The sequence below is a fragment of the Drosophila virilis genome, chromosome 3 (genome assembly GCF_030788295.1).
Source record: "Drosophila virilis strain 15010-1051.87 chromosome 3, Dvir_AGI_RSII-ME, whole genome shotgun sequence".
NCBI lineage: Eukaryota > Metazoa > Arthropoda > Insecta > Diptera > Drosophilidae > Drosophila > Drosophila virilis.
In genome coordinates, this window is record NC_091545.1 from 5,427,597 (window position 1) to 5,445,687 (window position 18,091).

General features: G+C 46.6%; 2 protein-coding genes across 17 annotated transcripts; one reads left to right on the forward strand and one right to left on the reverse strand.

The window, feature by feature from the left end:
* Positions 1-212: 212 nt before the first annotated feature.
* Positions 213-6,064, forward strand: Psa (puromycin-sensitive aminopeptidase). Of its 3 annotated transcripts, none has more exons than XM_032435177.2 (7): positions 214-327; positions 611-676; positions 856-1,499; positions 3,134-3,950; positions 4,007-5,331; positions 5,392-5,514; positions 5,574-6,064. In XM_032435177.2, the coding sequence occupies exons 1-7, from the start codon at positions 264-266 to the stop codon at positions 5,781-5,783; spliced, it is 3,249 nt and encodes a 1,082-aa protein (XP_032291068.1). In that variant the 5' UTR covers positions 214-263; the 3' UTR covers positions 5,784-6,064. The 3 variants fall into 3 exon arrangements, with proteins under 3 accessions (XP_015031101.1, XP_032291068.1, XP_070064369.1); XM_070208268.1 differs by having other exon boundaries at positions 216-327; positions 1,078-1,499; XM_015175615.3 differs by lacking the exon at positions 611-676 and having other exon boundaries at positions 213-327.
* A 1,228-nt stretch (positions 6,065-7,292) lies between these two features.
* On the reverse strand, positions 7,293-18,027 carry Iml1 (GATOR complex protein Iml1). 14 transcript variants are annotated; one of them, XM_002046459.4, is made up of 20 exons: positions 17,760-18,013; positions 17,372-17,685; positions 16,241-17,313; positions 15,606-16,177; positions 15,420-15,554; positions 12,954-13,073; positions 11,231-11,669; positions 10,995-11,169; positions 10,741-10,938; positions 10,446-10,517; positions 9,730-9,794; positions 9,148-9,261; positions 8,886-9,092; positions 8,721-8,818; positions 8,495-8,662; positions 8,275-8,435; positions 8,053-8,218; positions 7,883-7,995; positions 7,763-7,818; positions 7,293-7,704 (listed from the first exon to the last, which is right to left on the reverse strand). In XM_002046459.4, the coding sequence occupies exons 1-20, from the start codon at positions 17,809-17,811 to the stop codon at positions 7,356-7,358; spliced, it is 4,647 nt and encodes a 1,548-aa protein (XP_002046495.2). In that variant the 5' UTR covers positions 17,812-18,013; the 3' UTR covers positions 7,293-7,355. The 14 variants fall into 14 exon arrangements, 13 of the variants coding, with proteins under 13 accessions (XP_002046495.2, XP_032290373.1, XP_015030922.1 ...); XM_032434482.2 differs by having other exon boundaries at positions 9,730-9,797; XM_015175436.3 differs by lacking the exon at positions 9,730-9,794 and adding an exon at positions 10,130-10,194.
* Positions 18,028-18,091: the final 64 nt, after the last annotated feature.

Sequence of the window (18,091 nt, forward strand, 5' to 3'; positions counted from 1 at the left end):
TGACCCCGTAAAGTCACATTTTAAAAACGATCACTCAAAATTTGAATACCAATATCCGTTATGACCCTATTATAACAGTAAATATAATAAGTAACCTATCGATACAAATTTATCGGTATCCAAACATTACAAATATCGTACTGCAAGTTGCAGCGTGTGGAAGACGCATAGCAGTGTTGGTAAACAGCTGGAAGGTGGAACTCACTTAATGCGCTACCGATAAAACGTTTTATTTTTAAAAATAAATTCAACGTTGCAGTGCCATGTACAAAAATGCGTTAAAAGGAGGTATACGTACAGCAAAGCAGGCCTGGAAATTCAGAAACGGTAATAACACACGTACTGAGTGAACATTTTTTTATAACAGAAAACAATACGGCTGCATAACAACACGTCTGTAGAGTGCGCAATCAGCTGTGCGGTCCAATACCGAAACGTACCAAGCGCAAGTGGGTCACACTGAAAGCGTGTTGTTTTTTTTTTTTCGTCAGCAGAAGCCGCCAGCAGCTGCCCGCAGTATTCATTCACTCTCTAATAAATTTTCTGCAAAAATTAACTAACATAATTCAGTTAAATTTAAAGTAAGTGCATTCAAACGTCATACTTGCAGAACTTGGCAAACTCAATTTGGATTTAGCCAAAGCCAATTCCGATTTTGAGCAGCATTTGTGCGAAGGTGAGAGAACAGTACAGCCACCCGCAGTCCACCCGCCCGCCATCCGCCACCCGCAGTCTTCCCGCGCAACCCCTTTGTCGTAATAAAAAATAAACACAATTAAAAACCGCTCGTTAAAGCAGTAATAATAACAATAATAATAATAATAATCCTCTGTGCCAGCAATCTTTCACATCTAGTTTCAGCCTGCAACCAAGCAAATCTGTTCCCGCTGCACGCCTCCCCCGCCTCCAAGCAACAGTTACTAAACAAACCGACAGCACTGTGGAAACTGGCTCGCCAGAGCTTTCGGTGCTGCGCTTGTGCTTTTACTAACGCCCCAACGTTGCGCCTCCGTATCCGCCTACGCCCGTGTGTTTGCCTTAGCTGCGTTGATAAGCATTCTGCCCATCTACGTGCAGAGACTTGCCACCTCAATACTTTGGTATCGTCGAAGCAGTTCGTGAAGGTGCAAAAACAGTTTTATCGCGACTACTCGGACATATCGCTGGGCGCGCCACTCAAGACCAGCGAAGCCCCACTGCTGGGCGATCTGTGCAGTCGTTATCGCGACATACTTGCCCATACCTCGGCGGACTTGATTGGAGCTGAGCCTGTTCTAGGCAAAGGACCACAATTAAGCCATAATCGTCGCATACACAGCTGCTGCTGCAGTCATCTTCGTCAGGCGGAGCAATCGAACGGCCACAACAATATGGCACAATCGGAGGTCAACCAATTTGAGCGGCTGCCCACAAATGTGGTGCCCAAGCACTATGAGCTAATCCTGCAGCCTGATCTGGAGGCGTTCAGTTTTACGGGCAAGACAATTGTGCAAATTAGTGTAAGTACCGTTACGTTTCGCTAAGTTTTTTTTTCGTTCACTTTCGCTTTCACTTTGACTATAAATCATAAATATGTATGTATGTGTGCCCTGCATGCAGCTCTCTTTTTCTCTCTTTAGCTCTGCGCGCGCGTCTGTGTGTGTGTGTGCATGTTTGTTTCATTTCTGACGTGTGCAAAAAACTCATACCTTCTCCCTTACACACACACATGAGCGCGGGCGCGCGCTCCGCCTAGCCTCTACGTGTGTGTGTGCCATTTTCTCTTTATGCTGCAATTTGCATGCAGGCGACGTTGACAAGGAAATGTTTCTTTGTTATGGGTTGACACCAAGCAATGACTGGCACTTATTGTGAATTTATTTGTTTTTATAGCGCACTGCGCCACACAATTTGCCAACGTTGCCACCCCCTTCCCGTTCACTGATCAACGCCGCCGCCGCCTCTGTCGATCTCATAACGGTATACACATTCTGTTTACCTTTCCGAAGACGCAGCAGCAACGGGTTTGGTCTTTGACTTTTTGATCGCCCATCAAAAAAACCATTTATAGAAAAAATTCAAAAAAAAAAAACAACAAAAAAAAAGAAGAAGATGATAAAATACATACTTGTGCAAATCTTAACGGCGGCTGCTGCTACTTTAACTGATATACAACCAAAAAGTTGGCCAAAACGGGTTTAAGGCAGCTGCCCAAAGCCGGAAACCGGGCTAGCAAAAATATTCGCATACAGTATATATTCGATATGAAGAACACGCGATTAGCCATTTTCTTATCCTATAAGATAACATGGAAAGAAAACAATTTAATTAGTTAATATACATAAATTGCTTTAGCTTTAGATATTATTCTGTTTAAAATTGGTTTACTGTAGGCAATGCTCACTGTAGATCAATTATGACCTTGAAATAACAGTATATTGCGAATCTGCTTTCGTTTGAATTGTTTCTACACGTTTTACCTTTTGTATTCTCTTTAAAAATGATTAGGAGGGGTATATTAGACTTGTGTGCATTTTTTGTAACAAGCTGAAAAAACATGCATGTGCTCTGATTTAGTCTCTTGTTTTGTAAATACTCGTTTATAATACGATTCGCATATTAAGTTTCTTTCATTTTTTTGATAACAGCCGCTGCTACGCTATAATTCCTCTATCTAATCGATTGTCACGTCTATCTTGAATCTTTTTTTTTTTTTTTTATCTGTATATGTACTTTGTAGAAGCATAATCTCTGTGCTTTTCCCCTTATTTCTATTTACCGCTTTTTCTTTCTCTCTTTCTGACTCTTACTCACACTCTCTTTTACTCTCACTCCCACAACCGTTCGTTCTTACTCTCTCCCGTTTACTCTCAATACCAATCTCTCCTCCTTTTCTTTTCACTCTCTCTCACTCTCTTGCATCTAAATGCTTACTTGAACTCATGAAAATCGCATAGAAAGGCGGCTCGACTAAACACTCACCCACTTTTATTCTTGGTCAAAATTCAAAGCATCATGCTAAAGGGTATCTGCAAGTCGCGCATTCTCACTGCATTTTTGTGCTAGTTGATGAACGCTGCACGATCATTGACTTATTGCCCCTTTTTTTTCCACGAGCCATGCTAATTGCTTGTTATTATTATGCTCGATCCAGGTCATAGAGCCAACGCGACGCATCACCCTCAATGCCCTGGACATAACCATCGAGGGGGCGGAGTTTCAGTATGAATGCGAGAAGCTGAAAGCGGATCGCATCACCTACTCCAAGGAGAATGAAACGGCCGTACTGGAATTCGGGGAGCAGTTGCCGGCGGGCACGGCCGGTGTGCTCTATATGTCCTTCACGGGCGAACTGAATGACAAAATGAAGGGCTTCTATCGGAGCAAATATTTTACGGCCAACGGTGAGGAGCGCTATGCGGGCGTCACCCAGTTCGAGGCGACAGATGCGCGTCGCTGTTTTCCCTGCTGGGATGAGCCGGCAATTAAGGCCACCTTCGACATAACGCTGGTGGTGCCCAAGGATCGGGTGGCGCTGTCCAATATGCCCGTTAAAAAGGAGGACATCCTGCCCAGCGGATTGCGTCGCGTGCGCTTCGATCGCACGCCCATCATGTCCACCTATCTGGTGGCCGTCGTTGTCGGTGAATACGATTTTGTGGAGGCCAAGTCGGATGATGGGGTCATTGTGCGCGTCTTTACGCCCGTGGGCAAGAAGGATCAGGGCCAGTTCGCTCTGGAGGTGGCCACCAAGGTGCTGCCCTACTACAAGAGCTATTTCAATATTGCCTATCCGCTGCCCAAGATGGATCTGATTGCCATATCCGATTTCTCCGCGGGCGCCATGGAGAACTGGGGTCTGGTCACCTATCGCGAAACCTTCGTCCTGGTTGATCCCAAGAACACCTCGCTCATGCGCAAGCAGTCGATTGCCCTTACCGTGGGCCACGAGATTGCCCATCAGTGGTTCGGTAAGCAGGCCGAGTCCAGAGTGCAAAGTTTCTCTCTAAAAATTGTGTATTTTTAGGCAATCTGGTGACCATGGAATGGTGGACGCATCTGTGGCTCAACGAGGGATACGCCTCGTTTGTGGAGTTCCTGTGCGTGCATCATCTGTTTCCCGAGTACGATATCTGGACACAGTTTGTGACGGATATGTATACGCGCGCCCTGGAGCTGGATTCGTTGAAGAACTCGCATCCCATCGAGGTGCCCGTCGGCCATCCATCGGAGATTGACGAGATCTTCGATGAGATTAGCTACAACAAGGGCGCCTCGGTCATACGCATGCTCCACGATTATATTGGCGAGGATGATTTCCGCAAGGGCATGAATCTCTATTTGACGCGGCATCAGTATAGCAACACCTGCACCGAGGATTTGTGGGAAGCACTGCAGGAGGCCAGCTCCAAAAATGTGGGCGCTGTCATGTCCAGCTGGACCAAGTACAAAGGCTTTCCCGTCATCAGCGTCGAGTCCGAGCAGAAGAGCGAGACGCAGCGTCTGCTGCGGCTAACCCAAAGGAAATTTACCGCCGACGGTTCAAAGGCGGACGAGGATTGCCTGTGGGTGGTGCCCATATCGGTGTCCACATCGCGAAATCCCAATCAGATAGCGAAGACTTTTCTGCTGGAAAAGGCCTCAATGGAGGTGGTGCTGGACAATGTCTCCGAGGACGATTGGATCAAAATCAATCCCGGCACCGTTGGCTACTATCGCACACGCTACTCCGAGGAGATGCTGGGTCAGCTGCTGCCGGCCGTGCAGAACATGGAGCTGCCGCCGCTGGACAGGCTGGGCCTGATCGATGACATGTTTGCCATGGTCCAGGCTGGGCAGGCCAGCACCGTTGATGTGCTCCAACTGGTCGGCTCCTATCGCAACGAGACCAACTACACCGTGTGGACGGCCATCACGAATTCGCTTGCCAACCTTCATATTCTGATCTCCCACACAGATCTCATGGAGGACTTCAACAACTTTGGACGCAGCCTGTACGAGCCGGTGGCCAAGCGTCTCGGCTGGGAGCCACGCGACAATGAGAATCATTTGGATACGCTGCTGCGCAGCCTGGTGCTGACACGTCTCGTCTCCTTCCGCAGTCCCGAAATCACGGAGGAGGCACGCAAGCGATTCCGCAGCCATGTCAATGGCACCAAGGCGTTGCCCGCCGATTTGCGCAGCACCTGCTACAAGGCCGTGCTGCAAGATGGCGATGAGGAGATCTTTGAGGAAATGCTCATGCTGTACCGTTCGACCGATCTGCACGAGGAACAGGATCGCATCAGCCGAGCACTCGGCTGCATTGGCGACGTTAAACTCCTCCGTCGCGTCATTGACTTTGCCATGTCGGTGAGTAGCCGGAGACGACTTATATATCTGCCGGGACTTTAATCTTGTTTGTGATCTTAGGGTGAGGTGCGCGCCCAGGACTCGGTGTTTGTCATTGTGGCCGTAGCGGTTAATCCCAAGGGTCGCGACATGGCCTGGGAGTTCTTCAAGGAGAACAACAAGCAGCTGCTGGAGCAGTATCAGGTAACTTTTCAAGCCTCAATTCCTTGAATCTTTCAACTGATACCAAATGTCTTTTTCAGGGCGGTTTTCTGCTGACGCGTCTCATCAAATATTTGATTGAGAATTTCGCCTCCGAGGAGAAGGCGCACGAAGTCGAGGAGTTCTTCAAAACCAATCTGATACCCGGCTGTGACCGCACCGTCTCACAGGCCGTCGAGACAATACGCCTGAATGCCGCTTGGCTGCAGCGCGATCGCGAGAAGCTGACCGAATTTCTTACTGAGGGGTAGGCGTGGCCCGGCATGACGACGCATACCAAAGCATTTAGCAACAACTACAACTATAACAAGAACACGACCAAAGCTGTCACAAAAACCCAAACCCCGCCCGCCCATGTCCCTCCCCCTGTTCCCGCCCCTAAGTGAGCCAAATAGGTTAGCATTATTAAGCAGCAACAACAACTGACTCCTCGGCATCCTCTCACGGCCCCGCAACCGGAGAGCCCAGCGGCATTTAATACCGAGTTCAAAGAAAAAAAAAAAACAAAAATGTGCACTTCTATTATACAAAAGTTATGTTGAATTTACGACGATAAATAAATAAATGCAATTCAAATTAAAAATAAGAGAGAATGCTCTTTCTGATATTATAGATTGTGATATTTTAGATTGTGATCTAATATTGATATTTACCTGATGGTGCTAAAGGTGCACGTTTTGATGGGGTTTTGGGAAATTCCATCCGCTTGATCCCATCCAACCATCCTTGGTGGAAATGTAAATGCCGTTTCGTGTTCAAATTTATATACGAAGATACACACTTTCACACTTTTCGCAGAATCCAACGTGGTTTTATGTTTGCATATTATATTATACATGTATGCAAACATGCATGCATGCATCTATGAACACATGTGCGTATACCTTTATACATGCCCACATACCTGCATGCATGCATCTATGAACACATGTGCGGATACCTTTATACATGCCCACATACCTGCATGCATGCATGCATGCTTACATACATACATGCATGCATACATACATACGTACATGCATGCATGCTTACGTACACACATACATGCATGCATGCTTACGTACACACATACATGCATGCATGCTTACATACATACATACATGCATGCATGCTTACATACATACATACATGCATGCATGATTACATACATATATACATGCATGCATGCTTGCATACATACATACATACATGCATGCATGCTTACATACATGCATGCATAAATACACACGTACATACATGCATGCATAGACACAAACATATGTATAAAAATACATACATACAATGTGCGCAAAAAAGAAACACCAAAAAAAAAAGCACCAAAAAAAAAAGCACCAAAAAAAACAAAAAAAAAAAACACTACACTACTAGGCAAGCGTGGAAGCCCGCTGAGCCTACTTGAATTCTTGAGAATCGAGGAGGAGAGCACTTGGTAGAAATTCGTTGAATTTAAATTTGCAGCACGGCGACAAATAAGCTTAGTCGACGTTTGGCATTAGAAAACAAACATGCAAGCTTACATATGTAAATGCACACACACAACATACAAACATACAAACATACACACATAAATAAAGACACACACAAATATATAATAGTTAACTACAAAATACTTGGGTGAGATATACAAATAATTCAATTTCTTGAAAACTTTAAATGTTAAGAATTCGGGTTAATAAAGTCTGAGGATATTATAAAATCTGCGATTCGTATCTCAGGCTCAATTAGATGGATTCTTCAAAATCCAAACATGTGACTCGTGATTAATTTTACAATAAGAACATTTAAATCTTTAATAACCTTCAAACTACGTCTGGAACATGTGCCTATATTATTTTTGGTTCATCGTTGTTGTTGTTGTTATTGTTGTATTCAAATTTCAGAGATTTGCGTTTGAGCTCCTGGGAATGTGCCCAGAAGTTGGCCAAACGCTGATCACTGTTCGAGCAGAACTCACGGAAATCCTTCAACATTTTCAGCTGGAAAAGTTCGCCGTCGGCGGAGTTGTTGATGGTCAATGCTTTCCATTTTTTGTTTGGTATCATGTGATTCCAGGACCAGAGGAAGCCCACCTTCTTGGGCACATTCGTATTATTCGTATGCCCATAAACGCAACGCGTGACGTTCGCCTCCTGGCGACTTGGTGACTCCACCTGAAATTTGTTGCTGGCGCAGCTGAAAGACAGATGGGAATGAGCTGTTGTCCAGGATATAATTACTTTTTAGTGTTTACCGTATAAGCGCGAACATATTGCCAGTGCAATGCACGTACTGGTATTCTTTGGGCAGCTGCAATAAAGTAAATCGGATGAGAGCAAGAGCTCCAATTTGCGCAGATTTCGGCATGACTTACGTCTTTCTTTTGGGTGAACTTCTCCTCAAGCACACAGGGCATAAACCCAAATCTGGCCAAAATAGCCTCCTGCAGGAAGAGCATGCGATCTGCACGGCTGTCCTCGGGAAATTCTGCAATGAAAAAAACAGTAAGCAGCAAGAAGAAAGATCAGAGCGGGCTGTACAGACCGTCAAAGAGAGTGGCGCCATTTGGCAAAAAGGTGACGCACAGTGGAATGAATATGGGACCACGCAACGGATCCGACTTCTCTGTAAACGGCTCGGCCATGGGATCAGCCGGCACGGAGACCAGCTGATAGCCACAATGATTCGCCTTGCGCATCCAGCCCGAAATCTGCAAAGAAACTCGTATTAATAATGGGCAGCAAAAGTTTTTGCTGTAGCAGTTACCAAGTCCGATACAATGGGTCCCGACGAGGTAACCCACTCAACGACCAGCTCAAAGGCAAAGCCTGGCTGCATCACCGTGTGATGCTTCACATGACCCCATTCCATGCGATCGCTTTTCTGATTGACATCAATCTCCAAATGCGACTTGCGACAAACGCGCTCTGCAAGCAAATCAATTTATTTCAGTCAAAATAATTTTAGTGGGCAACCGAATACTCACTGCTCTTGCAGTATTCGCGCCAGGATTGCGGTGCGGGCGTCTCGCGCAAAAAGTTTGGCACATTCGTGGGCGCCGGCTCGTCGTGCCACAGAAAGCTGCAGCCCTGCAGCTCAATCTCCAGCCACTCGTTGACAAAGGCGCTGTAATCGTTGAGCGGCGGCGCGTAATCTGTTTGGACGCAACATGTGGGATTAGAGGGAAGCTGCTAGGCATCAGTTGAACTCACCCTTGGCATTCCTGTCCTGCTGCACCACATAGTAGAAGACAAAGCCCGGCACAATGGGCTGATTCCAGTCGCCGGAGGCGTGGCAAATCATGCGCTCCCTGCGAAAGACAACAAACGTCAATGAGTATCAGCCTGGGCAGCTGGTCAAAGCCATCGACAACTCACTTTCGCATGGCCTCCAGCAGATCCAACGGATGGCGACCGTTGGTCAGGCGCGCCTTCAGCCACATCAGCGCATCGTAGGAGATGAAGGTGCAGGAGGGCAACGATTGGGTTTGTGTGAAGAAGCCAACGCCATTAACTGGATGCTTCATGGCCTCAAACATCTCCGCGAGCGTTGCATTTGCGCTGAACTTGATGTCCACGGGGAAGCTAAGGAAGCGATACTAATAATTGAAGCCAAGGCACTACGAGATTGCTCGCTTACCCATCATCCTGGTCGTCGCGTGGCACAACAGCCGAGGCTGCAGCTGTCGCCGCATCCGTGCCGGGAAGGATGCGCGAAATGCGACTCGGATCTGGTTTGGGGCGAACATTGATGCTGTGAAGTAAGAAATACGATTAATAAAGCTCACCAATTGCAAATGCATAAAAACCGTGGCTGTGGACTGGTTGTGGGAGGATAGGAAGTGAATCTGAATGTTTGTGTACGAATTACTAGTGCAGGTTTCTTTTTCAATTACAATTTTGCAAACCAATTGTAAGGGTGCGGTGAGTATAAGTTAATGATGCACGTGTGGTGAATAATGTGTGGGTGTATAGAAAGGTCAATATGTGTGCAAGTGTAGATTTTACCGTTCACTCTTTAATAGGGTGGTGAGTTTTCATGAATAATGCATGTGTGAGTGTGTAGAAATGTCAAAATTTGTGCAAAATAGCAAGTGTAGTATACCGATCTCTCTTTCTCTCCCACTTGCTTCAAATTTAGGTAATTGTAAAGGGTGGGGATTTTTGTTTGTTGGGAACAGGATGGGTACAACTAGGATAAATACGCTAGACTTGAACAAACCTTTGCTGTGGTGGGTTTAATAGATTATGATTCTTTTCAGTGATTCTAGGTGTGGGTGTGTCATGCTGCTGAAAGCCAAATACCAAATTAAATAGTAATAAGGAAAAAAAAAAGATAAAGAGCCGAGGCATTAAATCGCAATTAAAAATATAAGTATATATGTATATAAGTAAAATACGCTACAAGCTAAGTGCACAAACAACATAGAAGAGCTACAAAATCAGTCATCAAGTTGTTGTAGAGTACAGCGGGGCAGGGTAGGGGGCGTTACAACAAAGAAAGCTCAGCTCGCAGGCGCATAAATACTTATACAGATGCAAATCGCTGTGTATGTGTGTATGACGAGTGTATATACGTGTGTGTGTGTGTGTTCTTTTGTATTTGGATACGATATAAAAACCTGGGTCTCTTCTCCGGCAGGCGATTGCTGCCGACACGCTCACGGAACGGTGAATTTGTGAGTCCCTGCAGGGACGAGTTGCAGTTGCGCAGTACACAGACAGAGAGGTTGGCGTTGAGAGGGGGCAGGCGAGACGGAAGACATTGAAGAAGATTAAAAATATGATGAGCAACAACGCATTTAAATAATAATATTATGAAAATAAAAACGTGCGCAAATCGAACACAAAAAGGACAAAATTGAAACAGAATGTGCGCAACGCCAAAAAACAAATTGAAGATTCGAAGATTAATATGTATGTAGTTAGATAGATAACCTGGTTGAGAGGCCTGGATATAATGCTCGTACTGTGTCGTCGCTTGGTTAGGCTGTGGGTGGTCGGGCTATCCTGTAAATGTACATTATGTTAAGCGGTAAGCACTACAATAACATTGGCATAAACGTATGTAAGTGACAACAGCTCTGTTAATACTGCGAACGATGTAACTAAAACTGGAACTGGAACTAGAAATCGATTAACAATCGATAACAACATTTGAATCAAAAGAAACAATAACAAACTAAACAAAAATTGAAAAATATATATGTATGCATATTCGTGGACAGCTTACGCGCGCTTTGCGGCAAATCTGCCGCTTCAATTTGCTGACATTCTCGATGAGCCGTATGAAATCCTCAATCTGCTCGCGCGTATTGTCCACCACGGCATCCGTGAAGATATCGCAACGCTGACAGCCAAAGCTGACGATCTTATTGACCATGCTCTCGCGTGGCAGCAGATACATGCGGAAACGCCAGTACTTGAGGCTCTGCAAGAAGCCAGGAGAAGATTGAATGCGGCTGCGGCGCGGATCACAATGCTTACCTCCATAAGTGGATAGTCGACATCGCCACGCGTGCATATATAGAGATCCATGTGATTCCAGCTAAAGTTCTCCAGCTTTTCCGTGGTGAAATTTACGCCAGATATCTCATAGGTCTCATGCTGCGGCGCATGGAAACGATAGCGATAATCCACATTGATGGGCGGATAGGGATGCCTAACGGAAGCGAAAAGGTATTTACAAAAAGTACAAAATTCCTTTTAACAAATCAACTCACCTGGGCCTGTAGCCAGTTACAGTGATAACCGAACCGCTCAGCGTGATCTTGTGAAAGATGCGTCCAATGGACAACAGATACTCCCTGTTCAATTCGCAGGACGCCTTCAACGGCAGCACTGCGGATGTGGTTGGATTGCTGGCAGGAGCACAGCTGCCGCTGGCTGAGCAGCAGCTGCTGGCGCTGGGCTGTTTCTCCTCAACGACAATCAGCTGAAAGCCCTGGGCCAAACGCTGTGACACAATCTCCTTGCACACCTCCTCCGTGGACAGCGGTTTGCGATAGACGGCGCGACTCTTGGCATAATCCAGATTCACATCATCCGGCAGCAGCGTATAATCCGAGATGACATAGTCATTGTGCAGCGAACGCTTGTCCGGAAAATAGTCCGTGGTGATGGGCAGACAGGCGGGTATGGACAGCGATTTCCAGTCGACGCCTGAAAGTGGCCACAATAGATAAGAAGCAAACAAAGCAACAAACGCCGCAGCGTGCAGAGGGCAGAGGGTGTTTAAGAAGATACGCAAATAGAAAGCCAACGCCGATATACGAGATACGATAGTTATATATATATAGATATATATATATATATAAATCTTGTACAAAGATAGTATATAGTTACACAATTTCAAATCGCTTAAGCTATATTTAGGACCAGTTGCTCCAAGTGTACGAAAATTAAGACCAGCTTAAAATGTTTTTGTATTAATTTTTGGTTCATTTTGTAAGGCAGGTGCGTGCGTGCAGTGGGCAGTGGGCAGTGGGCGTGGCTGAAAAGCATGCGAACATTACAAAGATAACAATAAATAAATGCTGCTAATAACGTGCCACATGCAACGTGAGGATACAACGACCCCAAACCACCTGATCTCAATTGTGGATGGATATGTGCACGGATATTATGTGGATTTACCAGGATAACTAACTACATGGAATTATGGAGCGTGGAGCGTGTCGCGGGGGTGGAAGGTGAATGATAAGCACTAATTATATGCTTCGACCATGAAATGCTGTCGGTGGAAACGTTGCGTTTACGGTTGTGCTCTATGTACAGGCGACAAAGATAAAGATTGTGTATCTATATTTAAATCTAATCTTATTTTTAAATTAATTTCATGGTTGTATATTTAAAATCAGACAGACTAGAAACTTGTATAAAACATAATTCCCATCAGTAAAATATTTCTCAAAGAAATGAACTCCAGTTTTCAAGCGTCAAATGCATCGAATATACCGATTCGTGTTACCAATTTTTAGCAATTTTAGCTCTAAATTTATGTCTAAGTTTAAAGATCTAATGATAAAAAAACTGAATCGGCAACTCTTTTCTAACCTAGAAATAATTATCGATAAGAATCGAATGATTGTGGAAAATTGATTAGGAAGAAGTTATCGAGAAATAACTGTTAGTATCCCTAGTTCTCACTCTCTGCCCATCTATTACTCCAATCATGGTCTTTTACAGTAAATTAGTATTAAGTAAGAATTGATAAGTGGCTTAAAGCGATAACATACAATATAAACAGCAACTACGAAGTGCTTCAGTCAAAATGATGTGCAAATTCTACACACAGAATCAAAACTAACTACGTTTTTCTAGCAAAAACTACAGTGTATAAAGTGTATGTGAGGATGAGTGTGTATGTGTGTGCGTGTGTGTGTGTGTGTGTGTGTGTGTTGGGATGCATTGCTTTGTACAAAATTGTGATTATTTTTGCCAAACCTATGATGATTTTTCCTTTGCCGACCGCTTCTGTTGTAGCCTCAAGCCGTGATCTTCCAAAATTATAATGTTCACTTTCGACAATTGGTTTCATATGTTTGCCTGTCGCAGTCGCGTTTTCTAAGACGTTACCGTTACACGATTTGTCGATGATATCGATGTCAATACCAGTCGATTGTTATTACGATGAATTTTTCGATTTTTGAGGTTACGTTCGTTTTTGATCCAATTGGGGGGGTTTTTTGTTTTTCGTTGTTTTTGTTGTCGTTGATTGCCACAGATATTTGATGTGTTGCGGAGGAGTAGCGGGATTTGTGAATTGGCCATCAAATACATATACACATACATATACATATATATATATAGGTACACACATATATATATGCATATATTTAGTTAATGGATATATCAAATTTGTTGTCAATTTTCGTCGATAACAATACGGTGTGGTATAAATTGTGTTAAGAAATGAGAGATATATCCAAAAATACATAAGTTAATTAGTTGAGATTAAAATTACTCGAAATGCCTTAAAAACTAGTATCAAATGCGGTTAGTAGCAGCTACTTTTACAAAACAAACTCCAAAAGAAACGCGCCAAGGCCAACGAGCAGCCCGATCAGATATAGATACACAACGGACGACAGCAGATTGAGGGCCAGTGGTCGGACCTCGTGCATCCGCTCGAAATGCTCAACGCTGGCGAAATCACGGACAAAGCCCAGCTGCTTGGCCCGGTAATAATAGAGCCGGCGCCATTTCTCCGGCAAGCCAGCCTCGTTGGCATGCAGCTCGAACTGATGCAGCGGCTCCAGGAAATGTGATCCAATGCGCAGCTGAAACTGTGCCGGAAACGTGCCATAGCAGAGCGACGATAGCCAGAAACGCTTGTGCTTCAGATAGCGCTGTTGCAGGCTCAAAAATCTCCAGCGCAGCGTGCTTATGGGATAGATATAGCCGGCGCTCATCTCCATGCGCTGGGCATAAAAATCGTTATCGTTTGTAAAATAAAATTGGCGTCGAAATTGAGTCGCATGTCCGAAGGCGGACACAATGCCATTCACATCGCCGGGCAGCACCAGTATCCGATATGGCAGACGCAGTAGCTCCGGCAGCGTAACACTTGGCTTGGGGCTGGGCGATACCGTCAGCAATGAGGTCAACTTGGTGGCATACAGCTGGACAATGATGAAGGCGGCAAAGACCAAGACGCCGCAGAACAGCAGGCAGCGCGCAAATCTCGACCAGCACATATTCGTATAATAGCCGGCTTGGCTGCCGGGCACGCCCAGCAGCGACCACAGATGCAAGTGGGGCAGCTGTGGCATCAGGCGTCGCTTCAGGTAGCGCATCAGCAACACTAGTAGCAACATCATCAGCAGGCCAAGCCAGACGGTCGGCTGCAGCGGCAGGATCACGTAGATACTGCGCGGAAAGGGCGCGGCGAGCGGCAGCATAAAACAGCGCGGCAGGACCGCATACGGATAGGAGTAGTCCACGGAGTTGAAGCGTTGCAATGTCGTAAACTGATGCGGGCTCAGCTCGGCGCGCTGCTCCGCCACCAGCTGCACCAGGGCCGGCATATTGATGTTGTTGGAGCCGTTGATATACAGCGGATACAGCTCCAGGCAAACGTTCAGATGATGCATCAGTTCGCGTATCAAGGTGCCACCGGCGCCGTCCAGCTGCAGCTGATGCGACTCAGTTGGATACCAGAAGGTCGCCGGCACGTCCAGCTGCACGGGCACACGCAGCTTGTAGCCCATAAAATCACGTCGATTGAGTGGCGGAAAGAGCGTAACTGCGTCCTGCATGGCACTCAGTTCCAGCACACGCAGCGTTGGATACGGATCCATGTGGTAGAGACGCCGCTGAGCCACCATAACCAAGGCGGAGCGAAATCCCTGCTGCCACAGGTACTCAAAGAAGCTGCTTAGGTCTGATTGTGCCTCATCACGTCGTAGCAGGAAAAAGGTCTTGCAATAGCGACGTCCGCGTGCGCGCTCCGCCTGCAGCTCGATAATGGGATCCTTGGAGTCCCGCGCAAAGATCACAAATAACGTTTGCTCGTGCGTCACGCTGTTAAGCTGCTCGGCCGAATGTTCCGTTGCTATGAGCTTGGGCAGCAGCTGGAAATAGTTGTGCTCTTGATGCAGCTCAAGATGCAGTGCATCCAGAAATCCTGCACCAGTGGCGCCGGCGCTGTGCACTATGCTGATGGCCTGCAGCTGATGGACGCGTCCGATGCGTGCCAAGAACTGCGCCATATTCGTGCCGTTCACAGCTAGCTGCAGCTGGAGCAGCAGTGGCAGCAGCTGGGGCAACATGCTGCCCGGAAAAGCCCAAAGACAACTGCCAACTGGCTGCAGTCGCAGTTGCCTGCCCGCCCCTCGATAAGATCTTCAACAAATCCCATACACAGTTGTGAATTAGTAGCTAAATAAAAAAAGAGCTTGGCAAACATACCCGTCGTAATTGCTGGCGTCCACTCCTGCTCCCCAGTGGCACCCCACAGATAGGACTTGGCCTGCGTGGCCGTCAGATTGGGCACATTCGCAGCGGTTGCGGCATTCACGAGCGAAGTGTTGCGCCTTTTAAAAACTGTAAAGCAAAAGTTATCAATATGGTTGGGCTAACTTTAAGGCTACCCACAATCGGATTTGTCCTCGCCCATGGCAAAGTTTTGCGAGCTGAAGGACTTGCTCTGGCTGAGCAGTGAGTGATTTGACAACTGATCATATTGCTCCTCCTGATCATTGTTATTGTTGTTGTTGCTGTTGGAGTGGTGCAGCTGGCGATTGTAGCAAGCCGCGGGCACTGCCTTGGCGGGCACAGCTTGATAATGATGCTGCTGTATCAGCACGCCTGTCGGTCCTTTGGGAAAGATGTGCGTCCAACGACGTCGATTGGACGTCAACTTGATGGTCACATGTGACGGATCAAAGGGATTGATGAGCGCCCGGCCTGGACGCACAATTGGCGCAATGCTGACAATGGCTCGACGCGCATTCTTCTCCGAGGCCAGCGACTCGGACAAGTTGGTGGTGTCTGTCAGCGTGGCCAGCATGCCCGAGGTGCCGTGATGTATGTCCGGATCGGACATTTTCCGACGCAAGCTGGGTATCTTGGTGGGCGTCAGGTTCTCCCAGTCATTGTTGCGATATGCGTACGTCTCAAAGCTGGGCACCGATGTCTTCTTTGCGCGCACCACGCGCTGCAGTGAGCTGCAAATATTGAAAGCTGATGTCAGAGATGTCTCCTGCTCCATTTTGAGAATGTTTTCTTACCAGGTGCTCTGAGCGGGCAGTGGCTGAAAGATTTGCTCATCGTACGCATCATAGTCGAAGAGGGAGTTGTGTATGTATTCCGACTGATTGCAGCTTAGAAAGTTGCGCTCATTTTCCTCCACATCGGCCTCATCGACATGGGAGAGGATCGGCAGCTTAATGCGTGGAATAAAACTGGAATAGGCAATCTTCTTGTTGGTGGAGTAGAAGCTCAGGTTAATCCAATGCGGCAGCGAGTAATCGTCCGCCGAGGTAAGCGTGGTGTCCTTGTTGTGGAATTTAAGCAGCGGCACAGCATGCAACGGCTGCTCGCCCACGCACACCAGATCGCTGCCGACGCCATTGTCGATGATGCGCTGTTTGGTTATGTTGGTCAGCTCTCGGTCCACGGAGAAGACGCCCACGCCGGGCGTAATTACGACAGACAGTTGGCCAGTGCGATCGAAGGTGCGATCCAGATAGTGCTTCTCAAAGGTATTCAACGATATGTTGAGCACTTCCAGAAAGTTGCCTTGTGTGGCCGTCGAGTTCGTGGCCAGAGGAATGCGCATATTCTGACGCTCATGATAGCGCAGCACAGTCTCCTGATAGGAGGTGAAGAGCTTGCGAAGCTGCGCCAGCACCGTGCACCAATCGTCGTTGCGCTCGTTCTGTATGGCGACGCGGTAAAAGTCTTCGTAGTAGCGACCCTTGTAGTCCTGCTGCAGGCAGTCACGCATGTGCGCGGGAAACTCATCCAGACTCTTGGCCGCATAGAAGGTGCGCGAGAAGAGAACAATGGTCACCTCGTGATTGCAGCCCAGCTTCTTCCATTTCTGAAAGAGCTCGGTGAGAAAGCCGTTGACAGCCTTCTCAAAGTACAGATCGCCGTGTATATCAAAGTCCCACATTTCCGAAGACATTTGCAGGAAGAGATACACCATCGAGGTGCTGCTGCGGAACACGATCTTGGTGTCGTCCGTGATGACGCCACTGGCGACGCGTTCGCCCTGCGACCACATCTCATAGACCTGGCAGCGTATCTGCATGTCATTGTAGTCGATCTTTTTGTTCACGTACACACAGGTATTTGTCTATGGAGCAGGCAGAGGCAACATTTATTTGGGACCATTTGTCGTTTCGGACACTCACCAGATAAGTCTTTAGTCGCCACATTTCCGAGCGGCCCATGTACTGATCCTTAAAGGTAATCTCTATGGAATCGAGGGCAACGTCCGCGGGATTCACAATGCGCATTACAACATTGGAATAGGAGCGCATCTTGAAAGCTATCGCTATGCACGACTCTATGCTTATCACATTGCGGCCCGTTTTGCTCTGCTCGTTCAATTCGGTTATTTGTAGCAACAAATGGGTGCCGTTCTCATCGTCCGGTGCATAGATCTCTACCACGTCGCCAACTTTGGCCGTTGGATGATCCTGTGGATTCAGCACCAAGTCGGCATCTGCACATGCAGAAATACACATGCAGAAATACACATGCATAATATGCATAATATATATTGTTTGCTTCTCTTACCGTATGACTTATTGCAGCCCCTCGTGTGCGTGTTTAATTTGAAGAGCTTCATTTTAATATTTATTGTTAAATTGAATTTTCATTTTCTCCAAGGCTCCATTTGCGCTGAAAAAGTTTTTTCGCACTGCTTCTTTGTCGTTTTTTTAGCTTTTGTTTTGGTGCACTTCGCCTAAGTGTTGGCTAACGACGCGTTTTGGCGCAACAGCTGGCGCCATAGCGTTAGAGATGTGCGCGTCACTCACGCTATTGATTCGGCCAAGGACTGCGCAATATAACCCGTGAACGGACTAATATGCTAGTATGATGTTCATAAATTGTGCTCAAATATATAT

Bases quoted from the DNA above. Each gene is read 5' to 3' on its own strand.
- Psa (XM_032435177.2), top strand. From the start codon at position 264: ATGTACAAAAATGCGTTAAAAGGAGGTATACGTACAGCAAAGCAGGCC. The intron at 677-855 runs GTGAGAGAACAG...TTTCACATCTAG, and splicing joins TGAGCAGCATTTGTGCGAAG to TTTCAGCCTGCAACCAAGCA. The intron at 3,951-4,006 runs GTAAGCAGGCCG...GTGTATTTTTAG, and splicing joins GATTGCCCATCAGTGGTTCG to GCAATCTGGTGACCATGGAA.
- Iml1 (XM_032434482.2), bottom strand. From the start codon at position 17,811: ATGAAGCTCTTCAAATTAAACACGCACACGAGGGGCTGCAATAAGTCA. The intron at 9,798-10,445 runs GTTATCTATCTA...TTTGGCTTTCAG, and splicing joins TATCCAGGCCTCTCAACCAG to CAGCATGACACACCCACACC. The intron at 7,996-8,052 runs GTCTGTACAGCC...TTTTCATTGCAG, and splicing joins TGGCGCCACTCTCTTTGACG to AATTTCCCGAGGACAGCCGT.